The sequence below is a fragment of the Hypanus sabinus genome, chromosome 5 (assembly GCF_030144855.1).
Source record: "Hypanus sabinus isolate sHypSab1 chromosome 5, sHypSab1.hap1, whole genome shotgun sequence".
Lineage (NCBI taxonomy): Eukaryota > Metazoa > Chordata > Chondrichthyes > Myliobatiformes > Dasyatidae > Hypanus > Hypanus sabinus.
In genome coordinates this window covers 164,448,962-164,474,723 of record NC_082710.1, presented here as the reverse complement: position 1 = coordinate 164,474,723, position 25,762 = coordinate 164,448,962, and the positions used below count along the sequence as shown (strand labels likewise).

General features: G+C 44.0%; 1 protein-coding gene across 2 annotated transcripts in view; it reads left to right on the top strand.

The window, feature by feature from the left end:
* Positions 1-2,012: 2,012 nt before the first annotated feature.
* LOC132394534 (uncharacterized) overlaps positions 2,013-25,762 on the top strand; it is a 40,338-nt gene continuing 16,588 nt past the window's right edge. The window contains exons 1-4 of one of the 2 annotated variants that reach the window (XM_059970816.1): positions 2,013-2,958; positions 8,069-8,266; positions 21,414-21,701; positions 23,593-23,985. In XM_059970816.1, coding sequence (XP_059826799.1) covers positions 21,626-21,701; positions 23,593-23,985 — 469 coding nt within the window. In that variant the 5' untranslated portion in view covers positions 2,013-2,958; positions 8,069-8,266; positions 21,414-21,625. The remainder of the gene's footprint in view (positions 2,959-8,068; positions 8,267-21,413; positions 21,702-23,592; positions 23,986-25,762) is intronic. The other variant, XM_059970817.1, reaches the window with a different exon arrangement.

Genomic DNA, 25,762 nt, shown 5'->3' with positions numbered 1-25,762 from the left:
TATGGTGTACTGTCTGGTATTTTGCAGTGCAGGTTTGTAACCGGGCAACACGTCACGCAGCATCCACACAGACGAGATCTCTCATTTTGGCGGGGCCAGGGGCTGTTTTCCCCTTGGCGACCACGGGCTGGTCGGACCTGAGGGTCACACATCTTGTTAAACATCTTGTTTTTTGCACCAATCTCTATAAACGCTACAGACGGATGTGCATGAAAATCTCAGGAGATAGGTGGAAAAGCAGGTAGTGTTGAAGAAAGAGAGACCCTGCAGAGAGACTTAGATTAGTTTTGGGGAATGGGCAAAGAAGAGACAAATGAAGTACAATGTTGGAAAGTGTATGCCTATGCACTTTGGAGGAAGAAATAAACTGGCAGACTATTGTTTGGATGGGGAGAGAATTCAAAATGCAGAGATGCAAAGGGACTTGGGAGTCTTTGTGCAGGATACCCTAAAGGTTCACCTCCAGGTTGAATCGGTGGAAGAAGAAGGAGAATGCAATGTTGGCATTCATTTCTAAAGGTATAGAATATAAGAGCAGGGATGTGATGTTGAGGCTCTATAAGGCACTCGTGAGACCACACTTGAAGTATTTGGGCTCCTTATTTTAGAAAGGATATACTGACATTGGAGAGGGTTCAGAGAAGATTCACGAGAATGATTCCAGGAATGAAAGGGTTACCGGGTGAGGACCATCTGGCAGCTCTTGGGCTGTATTCCCCAGAATTCAGGAGAATGAGGGAGGATCTCATAGAAACATCCCAAATGTTAAAAGGCCTGAACAGATTGGATATGGCAAAGTTATTTCCCATAGTAGGGGAGTCTAGGACAAAGGGCAGGACTTCAGGATTGAAGGATGTCCATTCAGAACAGAGATGTGGAGAAATTACTTTAGTCAGAGGGTGGTAAATCTGTGGAATTTGCTGCTACGAGTGGCTGTGAAGTTCGTCATTGGGTGCATTTAAGGAAGAGATAGATAGGTTCTTGATTAGCCCAGGCATCAAAAGGTACGGGGAGAAGGCAGGGGAGTGGGGATGAATGGAAGAATTGGATCAGCCCATGATTAAATGGTGAAGCAGACTCAATGGGCTGAATGGCCTACTTCTGCTCTATCTTATGGGCTTATGGAGATCAGAAGGTTCTGAGCTATTTAAAACCAGCCAGTCTGAGACCAACAACCATTCCATGATCAAAGTCACTTAGATCACATTTCTTCCCCATTCTGATGTTTGGTCTGAACGACAACTGAACCTCTTGACCAGGTCTGCATGCTTTTTTTTTTTGCTGCCACATGATTGGCAGATTAGATGACCAGGTATACAGATGTACCTAATGTAGCAGTCACTCAATTTTTTTTTTACTTTCTATCACTTATGTCGAACTGAATTTCAACAATTCTCATGGATGGCTTATTAAACTAATGTGTTTATTCAACTAACTTTTGAAAAATATATATTCCTTACTGTAACTTACAGTTTTTATTATAATGAATTGCAGTGTACTGCTGCTGCATAGCAACAGATTTCACGACATACAGCATGCGAGTGATATTCAGATTCTGGTCCCGAATATCACACGCACATTCCTCATGCAGCTCCTGGCATCTGGTAGGTTGGAAATGACTGCAGAGCATCGAGCATGCCAGTGGCAGTTTCACAGCAGAGCTGTCAAACTGGACTTTGCAGACACAAGAAGCTGGTAGTCCAGGTGACGATAAATCTCAACCCAGACAATGACTGTCCATTTCCCAATGAGTTAACGTACAACATGGAACAGTGCAGCACAGTAAAGGCCTTTCCTGGCTAACATTTAAACCTCCTCCAAGATCAATCGAACCCATCCTTTCCACCCAGAGCTCCATCCATCTGTCAAGTGTCCAGTGAAGTTTGTCATTTAACTACAAACATGCATGTCATGTATACAGAAACGAGACAATGTTTCTCCAAACCAGGGTGTAAAGTACAGGACACACGATAACTTATGAAGGAGAGGATAAAATCTACAGGTGAATCACACATAAATAACAAACTAAAGTGCATTAATATTTAATACGGTGAAGTACAGAGCAGGTTAACCAGCAACACTTGAAATACATTGCGGCTGGGAGTTCACAGAGCAGATTAACCAGCAACACTTGGAATACATTTTGGCCGGGAGTTCACAGAGCAGATTAACCAGCAACACTTGGAATACATTGCGGCCGGGAGCTCGCAGAGCAGATTAACCAGCAACACTTGGAATACATTGTGGCCGGGAGCTCGCAGAGCAGATTAACCAGCAACACTTGGAATACATTGTGGCTGGGAGCTCGCAGAGCAGATTAACCAGCAACACTTGGAATACATTGTGGCCGGGAGCTCGCAGAGCAGATTAACCAGCAACACTTGGAATACATTGTGGCTGGGAGTTCCCAGAGCAGATTAACCAGCAACACTTGGAATACATTGTGGCCGGGAGCTCGCAGAGCAGATTAACCAGCAACACTTGGAATACATTGTGGCCGGGAGCTCGCAGAGCAGATTAACCAGCAACACTTGGAATACATTGTGGCCGGGAGCTCGCAGAGCAGATTAACCAGCAACACTTGGAATACATTGTGGCCGAGAGCTCGCAGTGCAGATTAACCAGCAACATTTGGAATACATTGTGGCTGGGAGTTCAGAAGCCTAATGGCCCGGGAGAAGAAGTTGTTTCTTATCCTGACCATTCTTGCTTTTGTGCATCGTAGTCTGCTGTCTGATGGAGGAAAGTCAAAGAGGAACGCTGCATCGACTGGTGGATTCTGTAAAATACCATGGCGGCGCTCGTGATAAATGTCCCCTATCGATGGCCGGGAGGCCTCTCAGCTCTTCTCCCGGCCCTTTGTGGGGTTTCTGGTCCGATGCTCTGCTGCTGCCATACCAGACGGAGATGCAACTTGTCAGGACGCTCTCAATGGTGCTCCTGTGAAAGACAGTTAAGGTAGGGAGGTGGGGTGGGAGCCTTGCTTGCCTCAATGTGGAGGTGCTGCTGTGCCTTCTTGCTCCGGCAGGTGAGGTCATCCGTGACGTGAGCTCCCGGGAACTTAAATTGCTCTGCAGCAGAGACTATTCACAGAGGGGCATGGTTTGTCCATGATTTCCTCGCTCTTGTCCACGTTCCTCTCACACCAATCCACCAGCCGCTCCTCCCCCTCTCTATACTCCATCTTGTCACTGTTTTTGATAAGGCCAACAACTGGTGTGTCAGCCGCGTACTTGACACGGTTTGAGCTGAGTTCAGTTGCGGATCCTGCATGCTGGCATCTTGGTGTGCTCTGCACTGTTGCTCAAAAATGAATACTGTACAACAGAGGGCTCCTGGGGTGTCTGTCTGCAGATCCCTCAAAGTTGCCTGGGTGGATGAGAAGGTGTATGGTGTGTTGTTTTCCATTATCCTGGGGATTGAATTCAAAACCCATGAGGTAATGTTGCAGATGTGGAAGCTTTGGGGAGTGTGAAGAGGAGATGTATGAGGATGCTGCCCGGATTAGAGGGCATGTCGTATGAGGAAAGGTCGAGTGAACCAGGGCTTTTCTCTTCAGGGTGAAGGGGATGGGAGGTGACTTAATAGAGGTGTAAAAACTAACAGGCATAAGTAGAGTGGACAGCCTTGATAACTCTGCCTGTGCAGTATGTGAACTCCTCCCATGTGGGAATGGTTAATGGAGTCCCATAGGAATAACACTAATAACTGCCACTACACACTTTACTAAGAATCATGTCATTAACCTTGTACTCTGCCTTCAATTTGACTTTCTGAAGTGTGTCACTTCACATTTTTTTTCCTTTGGGCCTTGGGTTTTCCATCTGGCCCTTTCAGAACATTCGTTGAAAACTTGATACTGATCAGAAGAGATGTTATTCTTGCCCAGTCCTACCAAACTACCACTTGTGCTGATTAACAGGTCTTTTAACTCAAAACCTAAAGGCTGAGGGCTTGCTTAACAGTGAGGTATAGAGGGCTGTTCACCTTTGTCGGAAAGATGGAACATTAAGTAAAGCTTTTTGAAAGTGTCGTAGCTCTAGTCAGGATAATAGTTTGGCACGGACTAGATGGATTGAAGGGTCTGTTTCTGTGTTGTAGTGATTTGTGACTATGACTCAGAGATGGAAGATTTCGAATACACTGAACTGGTGACAAACACAAGAGGGTTTGATGCCTATACAGCTGGGAGTTGACCATGAGAGATTCAAGATTCAAGACTCAAAACTGGTTAATGTCATTTCCTTTGCACAGGTGTAAAAGAGAATGAAACAATTGTTACTCCAGATTGAATCAGCACAACAAAACACAATAATATAAAATACAGAATAATAACAATAAAACACAATAAATATAATACATAAGGTTATATAAATATACAAAGGATTTTTTATATATAAAATAAATATAATCCATAATGCAGTGTCCATTTTTAAGGACTCCATCACCCAGAACATGCCCTCTTTTCATTGCTACCATCAGGGAGGAGGTACAGGAGGCTGAAGTCACACGCTCAGCGATGCAGGAACAACTTCTTCCCCCTCTGCCATCCAATTTCTAAATGGACATTGAACCCATGAACACTACCTTTTTAAACTTCTGTATTTGAACTAGTTTTAAGTTAACTAATTAATATACATGCTTACTATACTTGTAGATAGAGTGATTGATTCTATATTATTATGCATTAGTACTGCTGTTATGATTAGTACTGCTGCCGCTAAGCTAACAAATTTCACGACATATGCCGGTGATATTAAACCTGATTCTAATTCTGATTCTGATTCTGACATAAAACCAAAGTTCAATCCATGACTCACAGAACTTCGGTAACATTCCTCCGACACCCTCGAGGAAGAGGGAGACAACTCAAACACAGAGGCAGAGGTAGAGCAGCGAAGGAGATGGGTCATCACACACAGACACCTAATCCGTCAGCAACGAGTGATAGGCAGACATACACAGACATCCTAACCGGCAGCCGCAAGAGGCAGATAGTCGGCTCTGAGCACTTGATCACCTTCATGTTTCAATTTTCTCGACACTTTAATTGCCAATTAACGGATGCTTTAATTGGTGAAATGGAGTTGATCATGGACTCACACCCGTCTCTGAGTTTCACCATGAGGCCGGACACACTTGTCTACTGGGAAACAGCAGAGCGCAAGATAACTCAATCGCGAAACTGTAAATCGCCAATCTAACAGTTCCAGAAACACATTTAAGATAAAAGGAAGATGTACAAGAAGTGAAATAAACAGTTTGGTGGACTATGGGAAGACATCGCCGGAGGAATTTTTTATTACTCCTGTTTTTGCACTATTTTTAATTTAACTATTCAGTATACATATACATACTTATTGTAATTGACTTATTTATATTTTTATATAATTTCATGTTGCATTGTACTGCATTGCTAAGTTAACAAATTTCACGACATGCTGGTGATCCTGATTCTGATTATATGTATAGACCCATATAACATATACATATGTACATAAAGTGATTCTAGATGCAGGAGTGTCTGCACATAAGGTGACTGACAGGAAAGGATAATGTACTGGTAAATGGTAGAGGAAGGATATCTGTAGACTGGCCACACCAGCAGAGTGGTTATGTAGTCATCAGCGCAATTACTTTTCAGCAATCACCGACTGGGGTTTGATAGGTTTGCTAGAGTTGTTCTGGAGGGTTTAAACTAATTTGGTGGAGGGATGGAAACTGGTATGATAGAGCTGAGGATGACGTAGTTGGTTTACAAACAGAGGCAGCACATGGTGAGACTCCTAACAAGGAGAGGCTGATGATCGGGCAAAATTGCAGCCAACAGGTGAGTTCCAGACCAAATTGAAAAGGATGAATACAGGTCTGAAGTTATGTGGAATGAGGTAGAGGATCCTGTAGCACAGTTGCAGTTTGGCATGTATGACGTTGTGGACATCATTGAATCATGACTGAAAGAAGATTATAGCTGGGAGCTTAATATCCAAGGGTACACGTTGTATCGAAAGCACAGCTAGGTAGGTAGAGGGGTAGTTATGGGTCTGTTGGTAAAACATGAAACCAAATTATTACAAAGAGGTGACATATGATCAGAAGGCGTTGAATCATTGTGGGTAGAGCTAAGAAACTGCAAGGGTAAAAAGACCTTGATGGGTGTCTAAGAGTAGTAAGTATGTGGTCTACAAATTACAAAGGGAGATAGAAAATGCAGATAGAAAACTCAGGATTGTGCTGGATTCTAAGAGGGGGAATTTCTAGAATGTCTACATTCTCAGGGTTGAGCCCACTAGGGAATCAGCTACTCTGGATTGGGTGCTGTGCAAAGAACCAGAATTGATCAGAGCTTAAGGTACAGGTAGAAGAACCATCAGGGGATTGTGATCATCATATGATCAAATTCACCCTGAAATTTGAGAAGGAGAAGCTAAAGTGATATGTATCAGTATCACAGTGGAGTAAAGTTGGCCAGAATTGATTAGAAAAGCAGATTGGCAGGAATGACGACAGGCAGCAATGGTTGGAATTTCTGGGAGCAATTTGGAAGGCACAGGACATATACATCCCAAAAGGAAGAAGCATTCAAAAGGCAGGATGACAAGAGCAGTCAAAGCCGACATAAAGGCCAAAGAGAGGGCAGAGAATAGAGCAAAATTAGTGTGAAGGGTGAGAAGTGGGAAGATTTAAAAACCAACAGAAGGCAACTAAAAAAGTCATTAAGAATGAAAAGATGGAATATGAAAGCAAGCCAGCCAATAATGTTAAAAAGGATACCAAAAGTTCCTTCAGATACATAAAGTGAAACAGAGAGGCAAGAGGGGATATCTGAATGATGCTGGAGAGGTATTAATGGAGGACAAAGAAATGGTGGATGAACAGAATAATTATTTTGCATCATCCTTCACTATCAGAGGAACTGTCAGTAAGCTGGAGGTTCAGGGGTCAGAAGTGTGTGAAGTTGCAACAACTAGGGAGAAGGTTGTTGGGAAACTGAAAGTTCTGAAAGTGGATAAGTCACCTGGACCAGATAGTGTACAGCCCAGGGCTGAAGAGATTGTGGAGGCATTAGTAATGATCTTTCAAGAATCACTAGATTCTGGGATAGTTCTGGAAGACCAGAAAATTGCAAATGTTCAAGAAGGGAGAGAAGCAGGAGAAATGCAACTATAGGCCAGTTAGTCTGACCTCAGTGGTTGGGAAGAACATAGAACATAGAACAGTACAGCACATTACAGGCCCTTCGGCCCACAATGTTGTGCCGACCCTCAAACCCTGCCTCCCATATAAAGCCCCACCTTAAATTCCTCCATATACCTGTCTAGTAGTCTCTTAAATTTCACTATTGTGTCTGCCTCCACCACTGACTCAGGCAGTGCATTCCATGCACCAACCACTCTCTAAGTAAAAAACCTTCCTCTAATATCCCCCTTGAACTTCCCTCCCCTTACCTTAAAGCCATGTCCTCTTGTACTGAGCAGTGGTGCCCTGGGGATGAGGCGCTGGCTGTCCACTCTGTCTATTCCTCTTAATATCTTGTACACCTCTATCATGTCTCCTCTCATCCTCCTTCTCTCCAGAGAGTAAAGCCCTAGCTCCCTTAATCTCTGATCATAATCCATAGGGTTAGAGTTGACTACTAAGGATGTGATTTTGGGGTACTTGGAAGCAAGTAATAAAAAGGATATAGTCAGCAGGGTTTCCTCATTCAGGCCAAATCATGCCGAAGCTGGTGGAATTCTTTGGAGAAGTAACAAGCAGGATAGACAATGAAGAATTAGTGGATGTTGTGTATTTGGATGTTCAGAAGACTTTGACAAGGTGACACACCTGAAGCTGCTTAAGAAGTTAAGAGTCCACAGTATTACAGGGAAGACACTAGCATGGATAAAGCAGTGGCTGATTGGCAAGAGGCAAAGAGTGGGAATGAAGGGAGGATCTAAAGATGGTGCCAGAGGTTTTTGTAGACCTGGGTAACCTTTTCAAGTTCATCTGTGAAACAGTTTATATCTCCTCTCCTCATGTCTGTTTTTTTAATTTTCAAACTGGCTTGGGTCCTGTCGGAGTCCAGCTGCATTCTTCACCAATGGTGGGTTCGCGCCCTTCGGAACTCGCCAAGCGGCCTGCACTTCAGTACCTCCAGGAGCGGCTTGGAAGACATGCACCTTCGGTTCCTCTCTAACTGAAGCATCGCGGCAGATCAGAACATCGGGATAATTGGTCGGAGGCCTCTGCACCGGTGATCGGTCTCTCTCTCTTTCTCTCAATGGTGAGAGAGAGCCCGATGGTTCTCAAGTCGGGGGGGGGGGACTCAAAATAAGCAATGCTGCAGAGTGGAGCAGCAAGCTGTTAGCCTCCCCTCTCACTGTGGCGGGACAATATCTCTCCCTCCTTCATTAGCGATACCGAGAGCTTGTTGAGATGATGAGGTGTTGGGATGGGCCGTAGTTTTTGATGGTCTATTGATCATGTTTTCTGGGAGCTCGCTATTGCCCAGTGGGTGCTGGGAGGGAGGTGGGTGGTTTCTGCTGGAATGAGTGGGGGAAGGCAGAGGGGGAGGGGTGAAGATTGTTGCTTTTTTTGCTGCATGAGCGTGGGTGAGGGAGGGACACTGGGGTTCTAATGGACTTCTGTCATTCATTCTTTGGGATTTTTTTTCTGTTTCGTGATGTCTGTGAAGCATAAGGATTTCGGGTTTCCACACTGTGTACATTCACTGACATTAAATTGAACCATTGGACCTTCTCTAGTCGGCTGCCGGTGACTAGTGGTGTTCCACAGGGGTCTGTCTTTCTTTTTATGTTATATGTCAATGATTTGGAAGATCGAATTGATAGCTTTGCAGCAAAGCTTGCAGGCAAAGCGAAGGTGGAGGAGCAGGCAGTTTTGAGGAAGTAGAGAGTCCACAGAAGGACTTGGAAAGATTAGAAAAATGGGAAAAGAAATAGCAGAAAGAATACAGAGTCAGGAAATGTACGGTCATGCACTTTGTTAGAAGAAATAAAAGGGCAGACAATTTTCTAACTGGAGAGAAAATTTGAAAATCCTAAGAGGACTTGCTTATCTTTGTCCAGGGTTCCCTAAAGGTTAATTTGAAGGTGGGGAGGAAGGCAAATGCGATGTTAGCCTTCTGTTTAAGAGGGCTAGAATATAAAATCAACGATATAATGTTGAAACACTGGTTAGGCCTCAGTTGAAGTATTGTGAGCAAGTTTGGGCCCCTTATCTAAGAAAAGATGTGCTGACACTGGAGAGGGTTCAAAGGAGGTTCATGAAAATGATTCTAGGATTAAATGGCTTGTCATATGAAGAGTGTTTGATGGCTGTGGGCCTGTATTCACTAGAATTCAGAGGAATGAGGGGGTGACCTGATATTAGATCTATGGAATGTTGAAAGTCCTCAATCGAGTGGATGTGAAGATGTTTCTTACAGTGGGAGAGTCTAGGACCAGAGGGACGTCCTTTTAGAATAGAGATAAGGAGGAATTTCTTAGTCGGAAGTGGTGACTCTGTCGAATTTGTTGCCACAGGCAGCTGTGGAGGTCAAATCTTTATGTATATTAAGGCAGGGTTTGGCAGATGCTTGATTGGTCCGGGATGAAGGGGTATAGAATGAAGGCAGGAGATTGGGGCTGAGAGGAAAAATTGATCAGCCATGAAATGGCAGAGCAGACTTGATGAGCCGAAAGGCCTAATTCTACTCCAATATCTTAGGGTATTATGGCCGTATTCCTGCTGCTGCCTGAAAGGAGGTCACAGGGTACATATTCCCTGTAACCACGAGGGATTCCTCGTGGTCAATTCCTCACACATTCCAAAGATGTATGGTTAGTAGGATTATTGGTCACAAAGGAACAAATGGACAGTGTGGGTTTGTTCTGCTGGCACAAACAAAAATCACAATAAAGGTGAGTGATGATAAACCTGAATCTGATCTGGGTCTCTATTGTGGACTGAGAGTGGGAAGAGGGCAGGGAGAGGGGAATCCTGGTTGGGAAAAAGGGGAAAGGAGAGGGGAGGGAGCAGGAAGCACCAGAGAGACATTCTGTGATCAATTGTCTGGAATCAAATGACCTTGCCTGGAGTCTCAGGGCTGGGTGTGTCTGCACGGATGTCAATCTTCCCCAACTCCTACCATTCCTTCTCTGTCACCTGTCCCACACCCCTCCCACGACACCGCATCCTCACCATTTCCAATGTCTTTTGCTCCTGCCAGATTTATAATCTCACTCTCCACTTCATGTTGACAAATACGCGTGCTGAAGAATCTTGCATTTTATAGGGTATGCCTGTACACCTTCTCGTCAATGCAAATATCTAATCAGCCAATCATGTGACAGCAACTCAATGCATAGAAACATGCAGACATGGTCAAGAGATTCATTTTGAGTTCACACCAAACATCAGAGTACGGAAGAAATCTGATCCAAATGACTTGGACCGTGGATTGATTGTTGGTGCCAGACAGGGTGGTGTGAGTATCTCAGAAACTGCAGATCTCCTGGGATTTTCATGCACAGCAGTCTCTAGATTTGGCAGAGAATGGTACGAAAAACAAAAAAAACTTCCAGTGAGTGCCAGTTCTGTGGGCAAAACAATGTTGTTTAATGAGAGAGGTCAGAAGAGAATATCCAGACTTGTTCAAGCAGACAGGAAGGCGACTGTAACTCAAATAATCAGTTCTGTGCAGAACAGCAACTGTGAATGCATAACATGTCGAACCTTGAAGTGGCTGGGAAACAGCAGCAGAAAACCACAAACACACACTCTGTGGCCACTTTATGAGGTGAAGGAGGTACGTATTAAAGTGGCCACTGAGTGCACATACAAAATGGATTTTGTGGGGATTTTCCACATGAAAATAGACAATGTACATGCCATGTCTCCACACTAATAATAGAGCAGCAAGTGGTTCATGTCTCACAGAACTTCGTTTGTCAGAGTTACAAACTTTCCTGTTTGGCAGAGTGCCCAGCAGTCTGCTTGTTGTTGAATACTTGCCGGAACTGTGAATTAGGCTATTAAGCTTTGTCCATATAAGCAAGGTTATATAAGCTTATATAAGCAAGGTCTTATAGCTTATATAAGCTATATAAGCAAGGTCTTAGTGAATGGTTAACTTGCAATAACTCCCTTTTCAGGCTGGAAGATAAAGTGCATAAATAACTCAAGTGGGCTTCACTGTCTTCATGTCATCATTGGTAGCAAAAGCATCTTTTGTGGTTATGATTCTAAAGTCTGAGAATTTCCTCCCTGAATCTCTCTCATTCTCCATCTCTCTCCACTACTTTAAATTTCTACCAAGGACCTTTTAGTTTTTAAGCCAGCTTCCTTTATACAGTACGTCATAGAACATAGAACATGACAGCACAGTGAAGGGCTTTAAGCCCCCAATGTTGTGCTGACCTTTTAACCTACTCGAAGATCAATCTAACACTTTCCTCCCCCATGGACATCCATTTTCTCTCTTCTCTTAAACGCCCCTGATGTATCTGCCTCTACCACCACCCCTGTTCCGTGCACCTACCACTCTCTGAGTAAAAAATCTATCTCCGACACTCACGCTATACTTCCCTTGACACATCTTAAAATTCTGCCCCCTCTAATTAGCCATATTTGCCCTGGGAAAAAGTCCTATTCAATGTATGTGTGTAGAAATGACTGAATGCCTCAGTCTCTGAAAGAAAAGGTTGGTTCTGTCAAAGTTAATCAGTGTGTTTACCAAACCGATATTTTTCAGTAAGAATACACTTGAAGCACCGACAAATGTTTCCGTTGTTTTGAAACCAGAAGAGCATTCCAGAACAGAGAGGTGCTTAGAGAGAGAGAAACCACAAACACATTTCCTGCCCTGCTGGTATCAGCCATGACCAATGCCTTCCAAAGGGTAACTAAAGCAAAGGGCCAGGGGCACAGAAAGAACTAGCTCTCTGCAAAAACTCAGTAGCAGTTTGTTCAGATGAAATAATTGCTGTGTGCAAATGTACACACTTGGCATCTCCATCAAAAGATGAGTTCAACCAGGAGACACTAGGAGTTGGCAAATCAAAAGGGCCCAAATGAAGCTTCTCCACAGAGAAAGGTAAACAGTGATAAAATGATAAGGTCATTATCACGATGTTAAAAGAGAATCGTTATGAAAATAAGTATATTAAATGAATAGATAATGATATATAAATAATTAGAACTATATGTTAGAACTCCACCAGTCCAGAAAGCCTACGGCCTTATCAAAGCTGGCAAACAACCACCGCCTCAGCTCAGATCACCAGCAGGCCTGCTCACCATGGTGTCTGACTGGCAAATGAAAGTCATTATTCCCCAAACAACTTGGATCCATATGGGTTTTCATAGCCATTACTTTGATTTAGCATAGGCATAGGGGTGCCCAATCTGTTTTTGTGTCTTGGACCCCTCTCATTAACTGAGGGGTCCTTGGACCCCAGGTTGGGAACCCTCGATTTAGAAGAAGTGAGTAGAATTAAATGGGAAGTTGTGCATGGTGAAAACCAAGCTCAGCCAGTCAGGGAAGTGTGAGGGTGAGAGGGACTGGCTGGCCCTCTTTACCATGGGAAATGAAAAATCCTCTTGCTTTAGTGGTGTTCGAATATGGAACAGAGTACATAGAAAACCTACAGCACGGTACAGGTTCTTTGGCCCACAAAGCTGTGCCGAATATGTCCTTACCTTAGAAATTACCTAGGGTTACCTATAGCCCTCTATTTTTCTAAGCTCCGTGAACCGATCCAGGCTCTTATCCACTTATCATGTTGGATAAATATCAGAGGGATAGAAATTCCACAGTGAAAATGAACCAAAATCTAGAAATTTATTTTGAATTCTTTTTCTCTTGAAATAAATGAACTGTTAAACAATTTATCATCTTGTTAATTTAAGTTGATTCCATTAATTTTTTTGTGAATGAAGTTCAAGTTTAATTATCATTCAACCGTTTACTGAACACCCCGGAATACAGCCAAATGAAACAGCATTTCTCCAGGGCCAACGTGCAAAACGCAGTCATATACAGCACAGGGCATATTTAATACATTGAAACATAGAAAATAGGTGCAGGAGTAGGCCATTCGGCCGTTCGAGCCTGCACCGCCATTCAGTATGATCATGGCTGATCATCCAACTCAGAACCCTGTACCTGCTTTCTCTCCATACCCCCGATCCCTTTAGCCACAAGGGCCATATCTCAATTAATACATACGATATAGCAGTAAACATGCAGATGCACAAATATATAGTCCAAGTCCCTGAGTGACATGTCATGCAAATTGTGCATGGGTGTTGTTGGCGAGAACAAGCAGTTCTCAGAAGCCTGCAGTCGAGCATTTGCATGTAGACGCACAGAACCCAGGTTGTTTTCCACTGAGTGAATACTGGAGGGCAGCACCAGTCAGGGGTTGGGCCAGCCCCCGACCCTGCACGGACAGCACACCATACTGCCTCCGGCAGGTCCGCGGCATGAGTTCTGGTCCTTGCTACAATGGAGGCCGTGCTGCTCCCCCTGTCAGTTTCACAAATACACCAGTGACCTGGACTTGCAGTATGTTTCCTAACTAATGCCCGATATTGTCTTGCAATCACAAAGAAGACATCCAGGCCGATCACTCGCTGTTAGACTGCACACCAATTCTGGTGCTTCTCCGGAGCTGGCAACAGCACGGTCTGCACCAAGTGCAGTCACTCCAGCTCTTCTCTTATCACTGATGGAGTCGACCTGCAGACCATGAAGTTCTAAATGCTGTGATCAGAAAAAAATGTTTTAAGAAAGTAGAACACCTTTGTTTGGCCCCGGAGAGGCAACTGCATCCAAGCACATCACCATCTTACCATGAGCAACGAGGCCCAAGGCACCAAGTCTCACAACATGTTGATGTTCCACCTGACCCTGGGATTGCAGAAGAGAAGCCTGGCCCCGTTGCCGAGCATGTCCTAGTCAGCCGGGTGCTGCCGCAGTAGCAGGCCTTTTTGGAAGAGTGCTTCCAAGTAAAACGTCTTTGAACAGAAGTCCATTAGTCCGTGGTCAGCAAGGTACTGCAGATACTGTGGGACAGGGACACAGTCGTCCATGGGTTTGTTTCCTGAGCAAGCAATCCAAACCATCGAGCAGAACATCCCATCACCAGATCTGACCAACAAGCACCAAGACTCATTTGGCTTCGAGTGAAAGGGGCCCTCAGAGTCGGTGCTTTCCTCTACAGACGACACGTGTACACTGCCCTTGGGACGGCTGTGATGGGGAAGGTCATCCACCTCTTTACAGAATGTGGATTTGCTAAGAGGGAGTGGAGGCAGATGCAGGGGTCTGGGTTCATCCCCAACAGCTGTATAAGAGAGGCCTCAGATCTACAGGCTGTTCTCAGGGCCACACACCGAGACAGACGTTAGGTGTCAGCAGGTGATCAGCTCTGTGAAAGACGTACTTTGGCAGTGAGATGTCCATATGGAAATGCTGCTGACTGGCACAGTTCAGGCTGCAGGGAGACATTCTGGAACCAGCAGCCATAGAGCTCCATACAGACAATGCTCAGGTTCTTTCTGCTCCTTCTGTCCTGAACCCACAGGTTTCATTTACTGTGGACTGTCACTTTAAAAGAGCACTTCAGTGAGGCAGGACTATGATGTTGTTCACTGACTGACTCGCAGCTTGCTTACCTTTAAAACAAGGACACAGCCGGTCACAGTCAGAAGTCGGAAGAAGAAAGAGAGAGGAGCGAACCGGGAGAAGGTAGCAGCTCCAGCCTGTCGAAGCTGGGAATTTGGAACCCTGCTATACCCACAAAGGTGGGTTGATCATCGATCCGGTCACATCGGATGTGTGGCTGTCACTTCGTATAATCCAAAGGAGTGGATTTAGGAATGTCCTGTGGGAGCACTCGAAGTTAACCCTTGCCTGGGTGTGTGATGTGGTGACCCCTTGAAGACGGCATCCCTGTGACAGATCAGTCTGGTGGTAGTTCATGTGTGGATTTGGAACGGCTTGACGGAGGATCTTCCACCACTGATATTTATTAATTACCATCACGGAACTTGTGGAATTCAACATAATTGCCTTCTCTCTACGTTTTACCTTGGATTACAAATATCTCTCTCCCATCATTTATTCCGTGGATGACTGAACTTTCCTACTTTACCATCTCAAGACTCTAAGCCTTGTTCCCCCAGGCTCGATAGTTTGGGAGTTATATTTACACACACACATAACACTGTTATCTTTTGTTTATCCTGGTTAAGTTGCTATATTATCAGTAGATACTAATAAAGATAGTGGTTTTAACATCAAAACCAGACTCCAAGTGTGAACTCTATTGCTGCTGGTTCATTTCTAAATTGTTACCGTTCGTAACAGGGCCACACACCGAGACAGACGTTAGGTGTCAGTAGGTGATCAGCTCTGTGAAAGACGTACTTTGGTCTTCCAGCCCAGTGAGATGTCCATATGGAAATGCAGTTGACTGGCACAGTTCGGGCTGCTGGAAGCTCCATTCAGACAAGGCTGTCCAGACTCCTTCTGCTAGCACACATGGATGGGCTGAGTTGCTGTACATGACAAAACCCCTTGACCATGAAAGGGAAATCACCTCAGGGAGCTTTATGAGGGACAATGGCACTATGTGTGTGGTTTATCTTAAGCTTATACTACTGAATGAACCAATCAGGAATGTAAAGGTTTTCGAGAGAGCTATATATGGTGGTGAACCCAAGTGCAGAGAAAGGCCTAGAACTAACTCACACTCAGTCTCAAAAAATAACAAGACAACGAAAACTAAATCCAAAGGCAAAATAACATACAATGATACTAGAAATCAAACTCCTAAGATTGAGCACTGAGTGCTCAGCACGGGACCTTTAAGTACAGACTTTTTGTGGAGGAATGTTGCAGGCAATAATTGGTGGTCTGAGTCTCAAAGGGACAGTGGCAGCTAACCATACTCAGGGGAACTGGACCATTGACCCTTGGATGCCTGGCGATGCTCAGCCGGGACCATGAAAATTTCTTACTTTGCATATATATCCTTACCAAGAATAAAGTTTAGTTTTGAAATAGAATAATACAATTCTATTCTTTGGGACATTGCCAGATTTTTGTTAGATGAAAAATATAAAGCCGAACATTGCGGGTTAGGAGACAAAGAAGGAGGAAATAGAAATTCAGATATCCATCATTGGTGATATAATTAAATGGGCTCTTCATCATCCTGTCCAATATTAGACCATAAAGCTATAAGACCTAGGAGCAGAATTAGACCATTTGGCCCATCAAGTCTGCTCCACCATTCAATCATCCGTCAAACTTTTTTTTCTCTCATCCTCAACCCCATTTCCCAGCCTTCACCCCGTAACCTTTGATGCCATGTCCAATCAAGAACCTATCAATCTCTGCCTTAAATACACCCAATGACCTGGCCTCCACAGCTGCAAGTGGCAACATATTCCACAAATTCACCACCCTTTGACTAAAGAAATTTCTCTGCATCCCTGTTTTGAATGGATGCCACTCTATCCTTAGGCTGTGTCCTCTTGTCCTAGACTCTCTCACCATGGGAAACATTATTTCCACATCTTCTTTGTCTAGGCCTTTCAACATTCAAAAAGTTTCAATAAGATCCCACTCCCCCATCCTTCTAAATTCCAGTGAGTACAGATCCAGAGCAATCAAACGTGTTTCGTATGTAACCCTTTCATTCCTGGAATCATCCTTGTGAACCTCTTCTGGACCCTCTCCAATGCCAGCACACCTCTTCTAAGATGAGGAGCCCAAAACCGTCCACAATACTCACCAGTGCCTCATAAAGCTTCAGCATCACGACCCTGCTCTTGTATTCTAGACCTCTTGAAATGAATGCTAACATTGCATTTGCCTTCCTCACCGCAGACTCAACCTGCAAGTTAACCTGCAGGGTGTTTGACATCAGGACTCCCAAGTCCCTTTGCATCTCAGATTTTTGGATTTTCTCTCTATTCAGAAAATAGTCTGCACATTTATTTCTACCACCAAAGTGCATAACCATGCATTTTCCAACATTATATTTCATTTGCCACTTTCTTACCTATTCTATTATTTCTAAGTCCTTGTGCATCCTACCCGTTTCCTCAATGCTATCGGCCCCTCCACCAATCTTCGTATCCACCGAAAAACTTGGCAATAAGACCATCTATTCCATCATCTAAATCATTTACTGTATATACAGCATAAAAAGAAGTGATCCCAACACCAAACCCTGCGGAACACCACTAGTCACTGGCAGCCAACCAGAAAAGGTTTCTTTTATTCCCCTCACTGCCTCCTTCCGATCAGCCAATGCTCTAACCATGTTAGTAACCTTCCTGTAATAGCATGGGCTTTTGTCCAAATATACAACTTCCATTGCATCCCCTTTCTCTATCCTACTTGTAATCTCCTCAAAGAATTCCAACACATTGATCTGGCAAGATTTTCCCAGAAGGAAACCATACTGACTTTGTACTGTCTTGTCCTGTGTCACCAAGTACTCGATCACCTTATCCTTACTTGACTCTAACATCTTCCGACCACTGAGGTCAGGCTAACTGGTCTATAATTTCCCTTCTGCTGCCTTCCTCCTGTCTTAAAGAGTGGAGTGACATTTGCAATTTTCCAGTTATCTGCCACTATACCAAAGTCCAATGAATTTTGAAAGGTCATCACCATTGCCTCTACAACCTCTACTGCCACCCCTTTCAGAACCCTTGGGTGCAGTTGATCTGGCTCAGATGATTTATGTACTCAAAGGTCTTTCAACTTTTTGAGCACCTTCTCCCTTGTAACAATAACTGCACCCACTTCTCTTCCTTCACTCACTACAACATCTGGCACACTGCTAGTGTCTTCTATAGTGAAGGCTGATGCAAAATACGCATTTAGTTCATCTGCCATCTCCTTGCTCCACGTTATTATTTCTCCTGCCTTATTTTCTAGTGGTCCTATATCCATTCTCAGCTCTCTTTTATTTTTTTACATATTGAAAAAGCTTTTTTTTCTTTTTACAATATTTTTATTCAGAAGAAAAAACAAGATTTACAGAGTGCAACACATAGATACATCTCAACATAACTTGTGTACATTCATATATTGTAATAAAATTGATCAAAATGTTATAGCATAACACATAAAGGTATACCACTCTGTAATCAAAAATTTAAAGATAGGTCATACATCATAAAAGAAATTTTTTATATAAAAAAAATCAACCCCCTACCAACTACCAAAGAAAAAAGCTGATGCATGATAATGGATAATTAGAATAAAAAACATATTTGCTCAAGAAGAGAAGATAAAAATATACATAAATGTCTGTGCACTGTTAAACTTTATAAATTGGAAAAGTAATTTAGGAAAGGTCCCCAGATATCATAAAAAGATCATTTCAAATTTAAGACTGAGCAGCGGATCTTTTCTAAATTTAAATAAGACATAATATCACATAGCCATTGAAGCTGTATAGGAGGGGTAGACTCCTTCCATTTAAGCAAGATTGCTCTCCTTGCTAAAAGAGAGGTAAAAACTAAAACCTGTAGGTTAGGAGCATTTAAAGTTATATCTCCATTTGCAATAATACCAAACAAGGCAGTAAGGGGATTTGGGTCAAATTGGACCCTAAAAAGTTGTGAGAAGGTATGGAATACTTCCTGCCAAAACTTTTTAATTTTAGGGCAGAACCAAAACATATGAATTAAAGAGGCATCAGCAGAATTGCATTTATTACAAAGTGGAGAAACATTCGGACAAGAACTGGACAGCTTCTGTTTAGAAATGTAAGCTCTATGAACCACTTTAAAAGCTTTTACTGTCTATTTTGATATTATTTGCTAGCTTCCTTTCATATTTTATTTTTTTCCCTTCTAATGACTCTTTTCGTTGCTCTTTGTAGGTTTTTATAAACACCCCAATCTTGTATCTTCCCACTGATTTTTGCTTTGTTATATGCCCTCTCTTTTGTTTTTACATTAGCTTTGACTTCCCTTGTCAGCCACAGTTGTACAATCTTGCCATTTGAGTATTTCTTCATTTTTGGAATACATATGTTGTGTACCTTCCTAATTTCTCTCAGAAATATGTGCCACTGCTGCTCTGCTGACATCTCTGCCAGTAGCTCCTTCCAATTTAAGTTGAACTCAGTCATATTGTGATCACTGGTTCCTAAGGGTTCTTTTACCTTAAGCTCGCTAATCACCTCCAGTTCATTACACAACACCCAATCCAGAATAGCTGATACCCTAGTAGACTCAACAACAAGCTGCTCGAAAAAACTGCCTCTTAGACACTCAACAAACTCACTCTCTTGAGAACCATTTCCAATCTGCATGTTAAAATTTCTCCTGTCTATCATAACATTGCCCTTTTGACATGCCTTTTCTATTTCCTGTTGGAATCTGTGGTCCACCTGCCAAACACTGTTGGGAGGCCTGTATATAACTGTCATCAATGTCCTTTTACCCTTGTACGTTCTTAACTCAACCCAAAAGGACTCAACATCTTCTGACCCTAAGTCACATCTTTCTACTGATCTGATGCCATTCTTTACCAGTAGAGCCACACCACCCCCTCTGTCTACCTTCCTACCTCCCCCACCCCCCATATAACATGTAACCTTGGACATTCAGCTCCCAAATACACTCATTGGCAATCCGTAATAGTGCAACCTTATTTTTTATTCCCCGTGCATTGAGATTTTTTTGATTCTGCATTCCTATTTTGTTACTCAGCCTGTTGGCTGCAACTAAGTCCCATCACCTGCCTGCCCTTCCTGACAGTCTGACTTTTTTACCATCCGCCCTATCCTGAGTTCCTTCACTCTGGTTCCCACCCTGCTGCCAAATTAGTTTAAACCCTCCCCAATAGCTCTAACTAACCTGCCTGGGAGAATATTGGTCCCCTCGGGTTCAGGTGCAACCCTTCACTTTTGAACAGATCATACCTCTCCCAGAAGAGATCCCAATGATCCCAGAATCTGAAGCCCTGCCCCCTGCATCAGCTCCTCAGCCACACATTTACCTGCCAAATCATCCTGTGCCTACCCTCACTGGCTCGTGGCACCGGCAGCAATCCAGAAATTACTACCCTGGAGGTCCTGCTTCTTAGCTTTCTGTCTAGCTCTCTAAATTCTCTTTTCATGGCCTCTTTACTATTCCTTCCTATCCCATTGGTACCAGTCTGTAGCAAGACATCTGGCTGCTCTCCAGAATGTTGTGAACGGGATCTGAGATGGCAACATCCCATCTGGGCGTCCCGCTCACGTCCATAGAATCTCCTGTCTGTCCCCCTCACTATTGAGTCCGCTATCACTACCGCTCCCTTCCCCTCCCTCTTTCCCTTCTGCACCACGGACAGTGCTCAGTGCCTGTAACCCGGTCTCTGCGGCATTCCCCCGGGAGGTCATCCTCCACAAAGGTAGCCAAAGCGGTATATTTGTTTTTGAGGGGAATGGCCACAGGGTAGCTCTATTCTAACTGCCTATTTTCATTTCCATTTCTCCTGAGAGTCACCCAGCTACTCGCCTCCTGCAACTTGGGGGTGACTGCTTCCCTGTAACTCTGATCAATTACCTCCTCACTCTCCCGTACAAACTTTGGAACGCCCTAAAAGTTTCAGCAGAATTCTGAAAAAGCCCATTAACAATTTTGCTCCCAAATATCAACACGAAAGTTCAGAACCTTATTGCATAGAACTCGTTTTAAGTGTGCCTTTCACATTATCGGAAACGATACAGCCAGTACAGCCTTTGGCCTGGGTCAGAGATTCGTCATCGTCATTATGTGGCGGGTCGTATGACGTGAGCGTATGTGATCTATCCATGACCATGATTGTTCTTGGCCATTTTGTTCGACAGAAGGGGTTTGCCATTCAGGGCGGTGTCCTTACCGGGTGGGTGACCCCAGCCATTATCAATACTCTGCTGAGATTGTCTGCCTGGCGTCAGCGGTCGCGTAACCGGGACTTGTGATAAGCACCTCCGACCACCCGCCACCCCCTGTTCCCCTGACCCTGATCAGGGTTGGGGTAGTGCGGCTAAGCAGGTGCTGCACCCGGCCCAAGGGTGACCTGCAGCTAGCGGAGGGACCCCGCCACCCGTGTGAGATTACCACCGTTAACACGAGAGATTCGTCCCAGAAGTGACATTATCCGTATCCATGAAAAGGGATTTTGTTGATGTCACAGTTAATGTTTAAGATACGGGCTTCGATATTTATGATAGTTTATTGTTATTCTTCAGTGCACGCGAGTAATGGAGAACGAAGTGATTGCTAGTCCGGATCCGATGAAACACAATAAATATAAATATTAAAGCAACCCTCTGAAGCGCAGTGTGTAACTTACTGTTTGAGCATGGCCGAAGGTACATACGATTAGCTTTACTCACAGGCTGATTTTATGTGTGATCCAGGTGCAGGAGAATCCGTACTCTGACAGGAAACGATTCAGTGACAAAGTGATTCTTGGCAAGAGGAACTCTGGGCGTGGCATTGAGTACACGGTGGGACCGGCACTGTCAGTAGGGGTATGAGGCGTGAAGTGTAAGCGCTGCATGGGGCCGCTCATTCTTACACTGACCGTGGATTAACTCTCCTCTCGGAAACTCAAGTGGAATGAGTCAAAATGTCACCCAGACGAAGTGAGGGGGTCAGGGTGTATGGCGTCGAGCTATTCACGTTTACTCTACTAGTCCCGATGGGTAAGTGTTTCTTAACTAACCCGGGTAATGTCCACCTTTTTTGTAATTTATATTTTATTGAAGTTTATTATGAAACAAACATGTCCATAAGATGTATTTCAGATACTGTACATATATATATCATATAATCATAATTGTCACAAATCCCCATCTGAGGTATACACAGAGAAAGGAGAGGCGAGAAGGAACAATCGAAATAAAAATAACTATGTACAAAGTAGGGAGTGATCTTTTTTACAACATATTCAATGTCCGTGTTTGAATCATAATTGCCAAAAAGTAGGAAAAATATCTTGGATGATTACCTTGGCGAAAGTATATCCAGTGGGGCTACCGTTTTTGGAAAGTATATTTACACCGCTGTAAATCGTGGTTCTGCTCAAAGTCAGCACCTGATTTGACTATTTTTGTGTGATTATCGGGTGTGATAATCCCAGGGCCGGACTGTAGCCGGTTTCACTGGGATGCCCCTGCCCTTCTTTGACAACCTCCCAACACCGTTCCTCGGTCAGTGTGTAACTACAACGAGAAGACACAGAACTGCCGGCGGAACGCCACAGAGAATGTGATCCGACTGCCTATTTCACCGCTGGCATTTGGGGCAGCAGTGAAGGTCCTCCGTCTCGGGCGGTGTTCAAGGCTTCTTCGAGGCTTCAAGGCTCGGCTTTCACTGCAGCTGTTAGCCATGCAAGTCCCACCCGAGGACTCAGGGATACCATCGTACCCAGATGTTGAAGTTTCCGTAACTATTTTGTTTTACCACTTTGGGTTGTTCGCCCTGAGCTGAACCCCCGAACCTGGAGGACTGGTGGGCCACTCTTTGTCTGGCCTGTGCCCTTTGACCTGGTTGCCATGGGTGACCCTACCGAGAACCAAAGTGCAAAGCCCCTGACTCCAGACAACATAGCTCTCCAGGTCATTGAGGCACGCAAGCCTCCAAACCCACGGCAAGGCTGTGGTCCCCTTGGAGGGATCATTGTGTTAGCAGTATCGGTGATGTTAGGAAATAATTCAGATTCTGACCCGGCGAGTATAAAGTTCCCGCATTAAGTCCTTTGGGACCAAGAAAGTCGCAGTGTTGTGTTCATTTGAAATTCTCGACCACAGAAGACAACTGAGGACAAGTAATTAAAGTACTGAAGGAGTTAGGTACATTAGGAGATCAAATGAGAACGGCCAGACTGTTTCTTCCAGCTCACAAGAAGGCGACAGTAACTCAAATGGCCACCCGTTACGGCAGTGATGTGCAGAAGAGCATCTCTGAACGCACAACCCGTCGAACATTGGATTGGATGGGCTCCAGCAACAGGCGATCTCGAACACGGAGGAGCTCAGCGGGCCAGGCAGCATCTGTGGGAAAGAGTACAGGCGACGTTTCGGGGCGAGACGTCCGACTGCTGTCTTTTGCTCCGTTTGCTGAGAATGTTTGCATTCGGACTGCAGCAGGTTAGAGTATATTAACTGTGGTTATCCTTTAAAGCGTTGTTGTGATGGACAGGAAACACTTTCAGCGACTCTTTTACCCCTCCAGTCTGCTGAAGCGTCTCAGCAACCAGAGATGCTGCCTGGCCTGCTGAGATCCTCCAGCACTCGTGCGTGTCGCTTGGATTTCCAGCATCTGCAGATTTTCTCTTCTTTGTCACTTTGTGGATGGCAAAGCGATCGTGGTCCTGAGAAAGGAGCAGTAACACGGTATTGACATTCGCCATGATCGGATTGAACGGCGGTGCAGGTTCGGAGGCCGAATGGCCCACTCCTGCTCCCAATGTCTACGGAGGCGGCGGAATGTCAAACACTGGCGAGTGTCTTTGTTTTTGTAATTAGTGAATCAGTGTCGTTTAAGCGTTATCTTTTAAATGTCATTTCGTTTTGTATCACTCTCCACCTTTAGCCGCTGCAACCCTGCGGGTACATCAGAACAGTTTGAAGGGAAGAGTGGACCATTCTGTGCTCCTACCCGCCTCTTACACAATCTCGGACCCGCAGGGTTATCTGCGGATCAAATGGAGCAGGGCCGGGAAAAGAATTGTGGAATACAGATGCATATCAGAGCAAAATAGCAACGCCAATGAATGCAACCAAGTCCTGTCTTACTCAGATCTCTATCAACACCGGGTTGTTCTTTTCCCGGAGAACGCCTCGCTGCTGCTGAAACATTTGCAAATTAACGACAGTGGCCTTTATCAATTATCTGTTAGCCAGGCGAGAGGAATCGAAAGAGGAAGGTTTAACTTAACTGTCCAGGCTGACAACACAAATGAAACTGACCACGAGGAAATAACGGGTAGGTAATTTCCCAGTAGTCTTGTTCCATTTGCTGAGAATGTTTGGGTTCGGATTGTAAAAGGGGAAATGTATTAACTGTGGTTATCTTCTAAAACGTTGCGGAGTTCGTTCTGGCGCACAGAAAACACTTTTAAGGACTTTTCCCCCCATGCCTTGCTCTCTTCTCAGCACGAAGGCCCACATATCAGGTTCAGGATCAGTTATTAAACTTTAACCGTCAGGCTCCTGAACCAACGTGGTTAACTTCACTCACCTCAACATAGATCTGATGCACAACCTATTGACACATTTTCAAGGACTGATGTTCCCAGGATCTGTCTATATGTTTATTTATTTCTCTACTTACAGAAAGTATTTGGTTATTTGTCTGTTTATTTTGTTATTGTATTTTCTCTTTGTTTTCTTTTGCACATTGTCTGTTTGCCAGTCCTTGTGTGTCGTTTTTACCCTTGATTCTGATGTGAATGCCTGCCAGAAATTGAATCTCAGGATAGTATATGGTTACATAAACGTATTCCACAATAAACTTACCTTGAACTTTGAAATTGTATTTAAAATGAGGCAGGACGAGCCCGGCAAGTTACATTCATGCAGGTTTTCAATGTACTTAAACATCACAGGAATCCTGAGGGCTAATTTACAGAATTTGACGCCTAATCACAAAAGAAGATTGGAGCATGTGTACAACACTAAAGAGTTGGCATGTTTTAAAGATTATCTCAAAGATGTGTTTTCTAAAAATTCACACTCTTCTCCACAGACTGTCTTCTCGCCATAGGTTAGAAAACTCCAAACGTTCACCGCTTTCAGACTGAAGACCTCATGCCTGAATGGCCTGCCCATTATTTGAGGCTGTGACCTTAAGCCAGTCTCCATACATTCATGCTACATCGTCCACTCCTCATGTTATATGTTTTAATGAATTTCCATTGCACTAACCTCAAGAGAACGATAGCTTTGCCCACTAATGTGCTCCTCATTGACAGATCCAGTGTCCCAAGACCATTCTGCTGCATCTTGGCTGCTCTCCATCTAAACTGCTGTCATTTAAGAGAGGATGTTAAGATTGCACCTAGCACACAAGGCATAGACCTTCTCATTTTGTACTCAAATCTTCTTACAATAAAGGCCAGCATACACGTAGCATAAACACATTCAGTAGGTCAGACCAGATCTGTGGAAAGAGGAAATGAGTTAACAGCTCAGGCTGAAGACCTTCCAAATGTTTTTTATATTTTGTATTTTCAGCATATATAATGTTGAAATTTCAAATCACTTACTGACCTTCGCCTACTGCACCTGTATGTTATTTCTGAGTTTGCATGGAACGTCACAGTTAACATTATGCTATAACAACACCAGCGACCCAGGTTCAATTCCCGTCACCATCTGTAAGGAGTTTGTACGTTCTCCCCGTGACCGTGCGGGTTTCCTCCGGGTGCCTCGGTTTCCTCCCAGGTTCCGATGACGTATGGATTGGTCACGTGGGTGTGATTTTGCACCTTGGTTGCTTGTCCATCTTTGCTGTTTCTATTGTGTTTCTTTGTATTTATTGTGAATGCCCACAAGAAATAAATCTCAGGGTAGTACACGGTGAAGAATATGTACTTCGATAATAAAGTTACATTGAACTTTTATTGGGCGACCGGGGACTCATTGGGCCAGAAGGGACTGTTATTGTGCCTCGTCTGTAAATTAATAAAAATTATAAGGACAACCAGCTCCCTCGGAATATTAAGACATTCAATCTCATACCATTTGAAAATAGTCCTCCT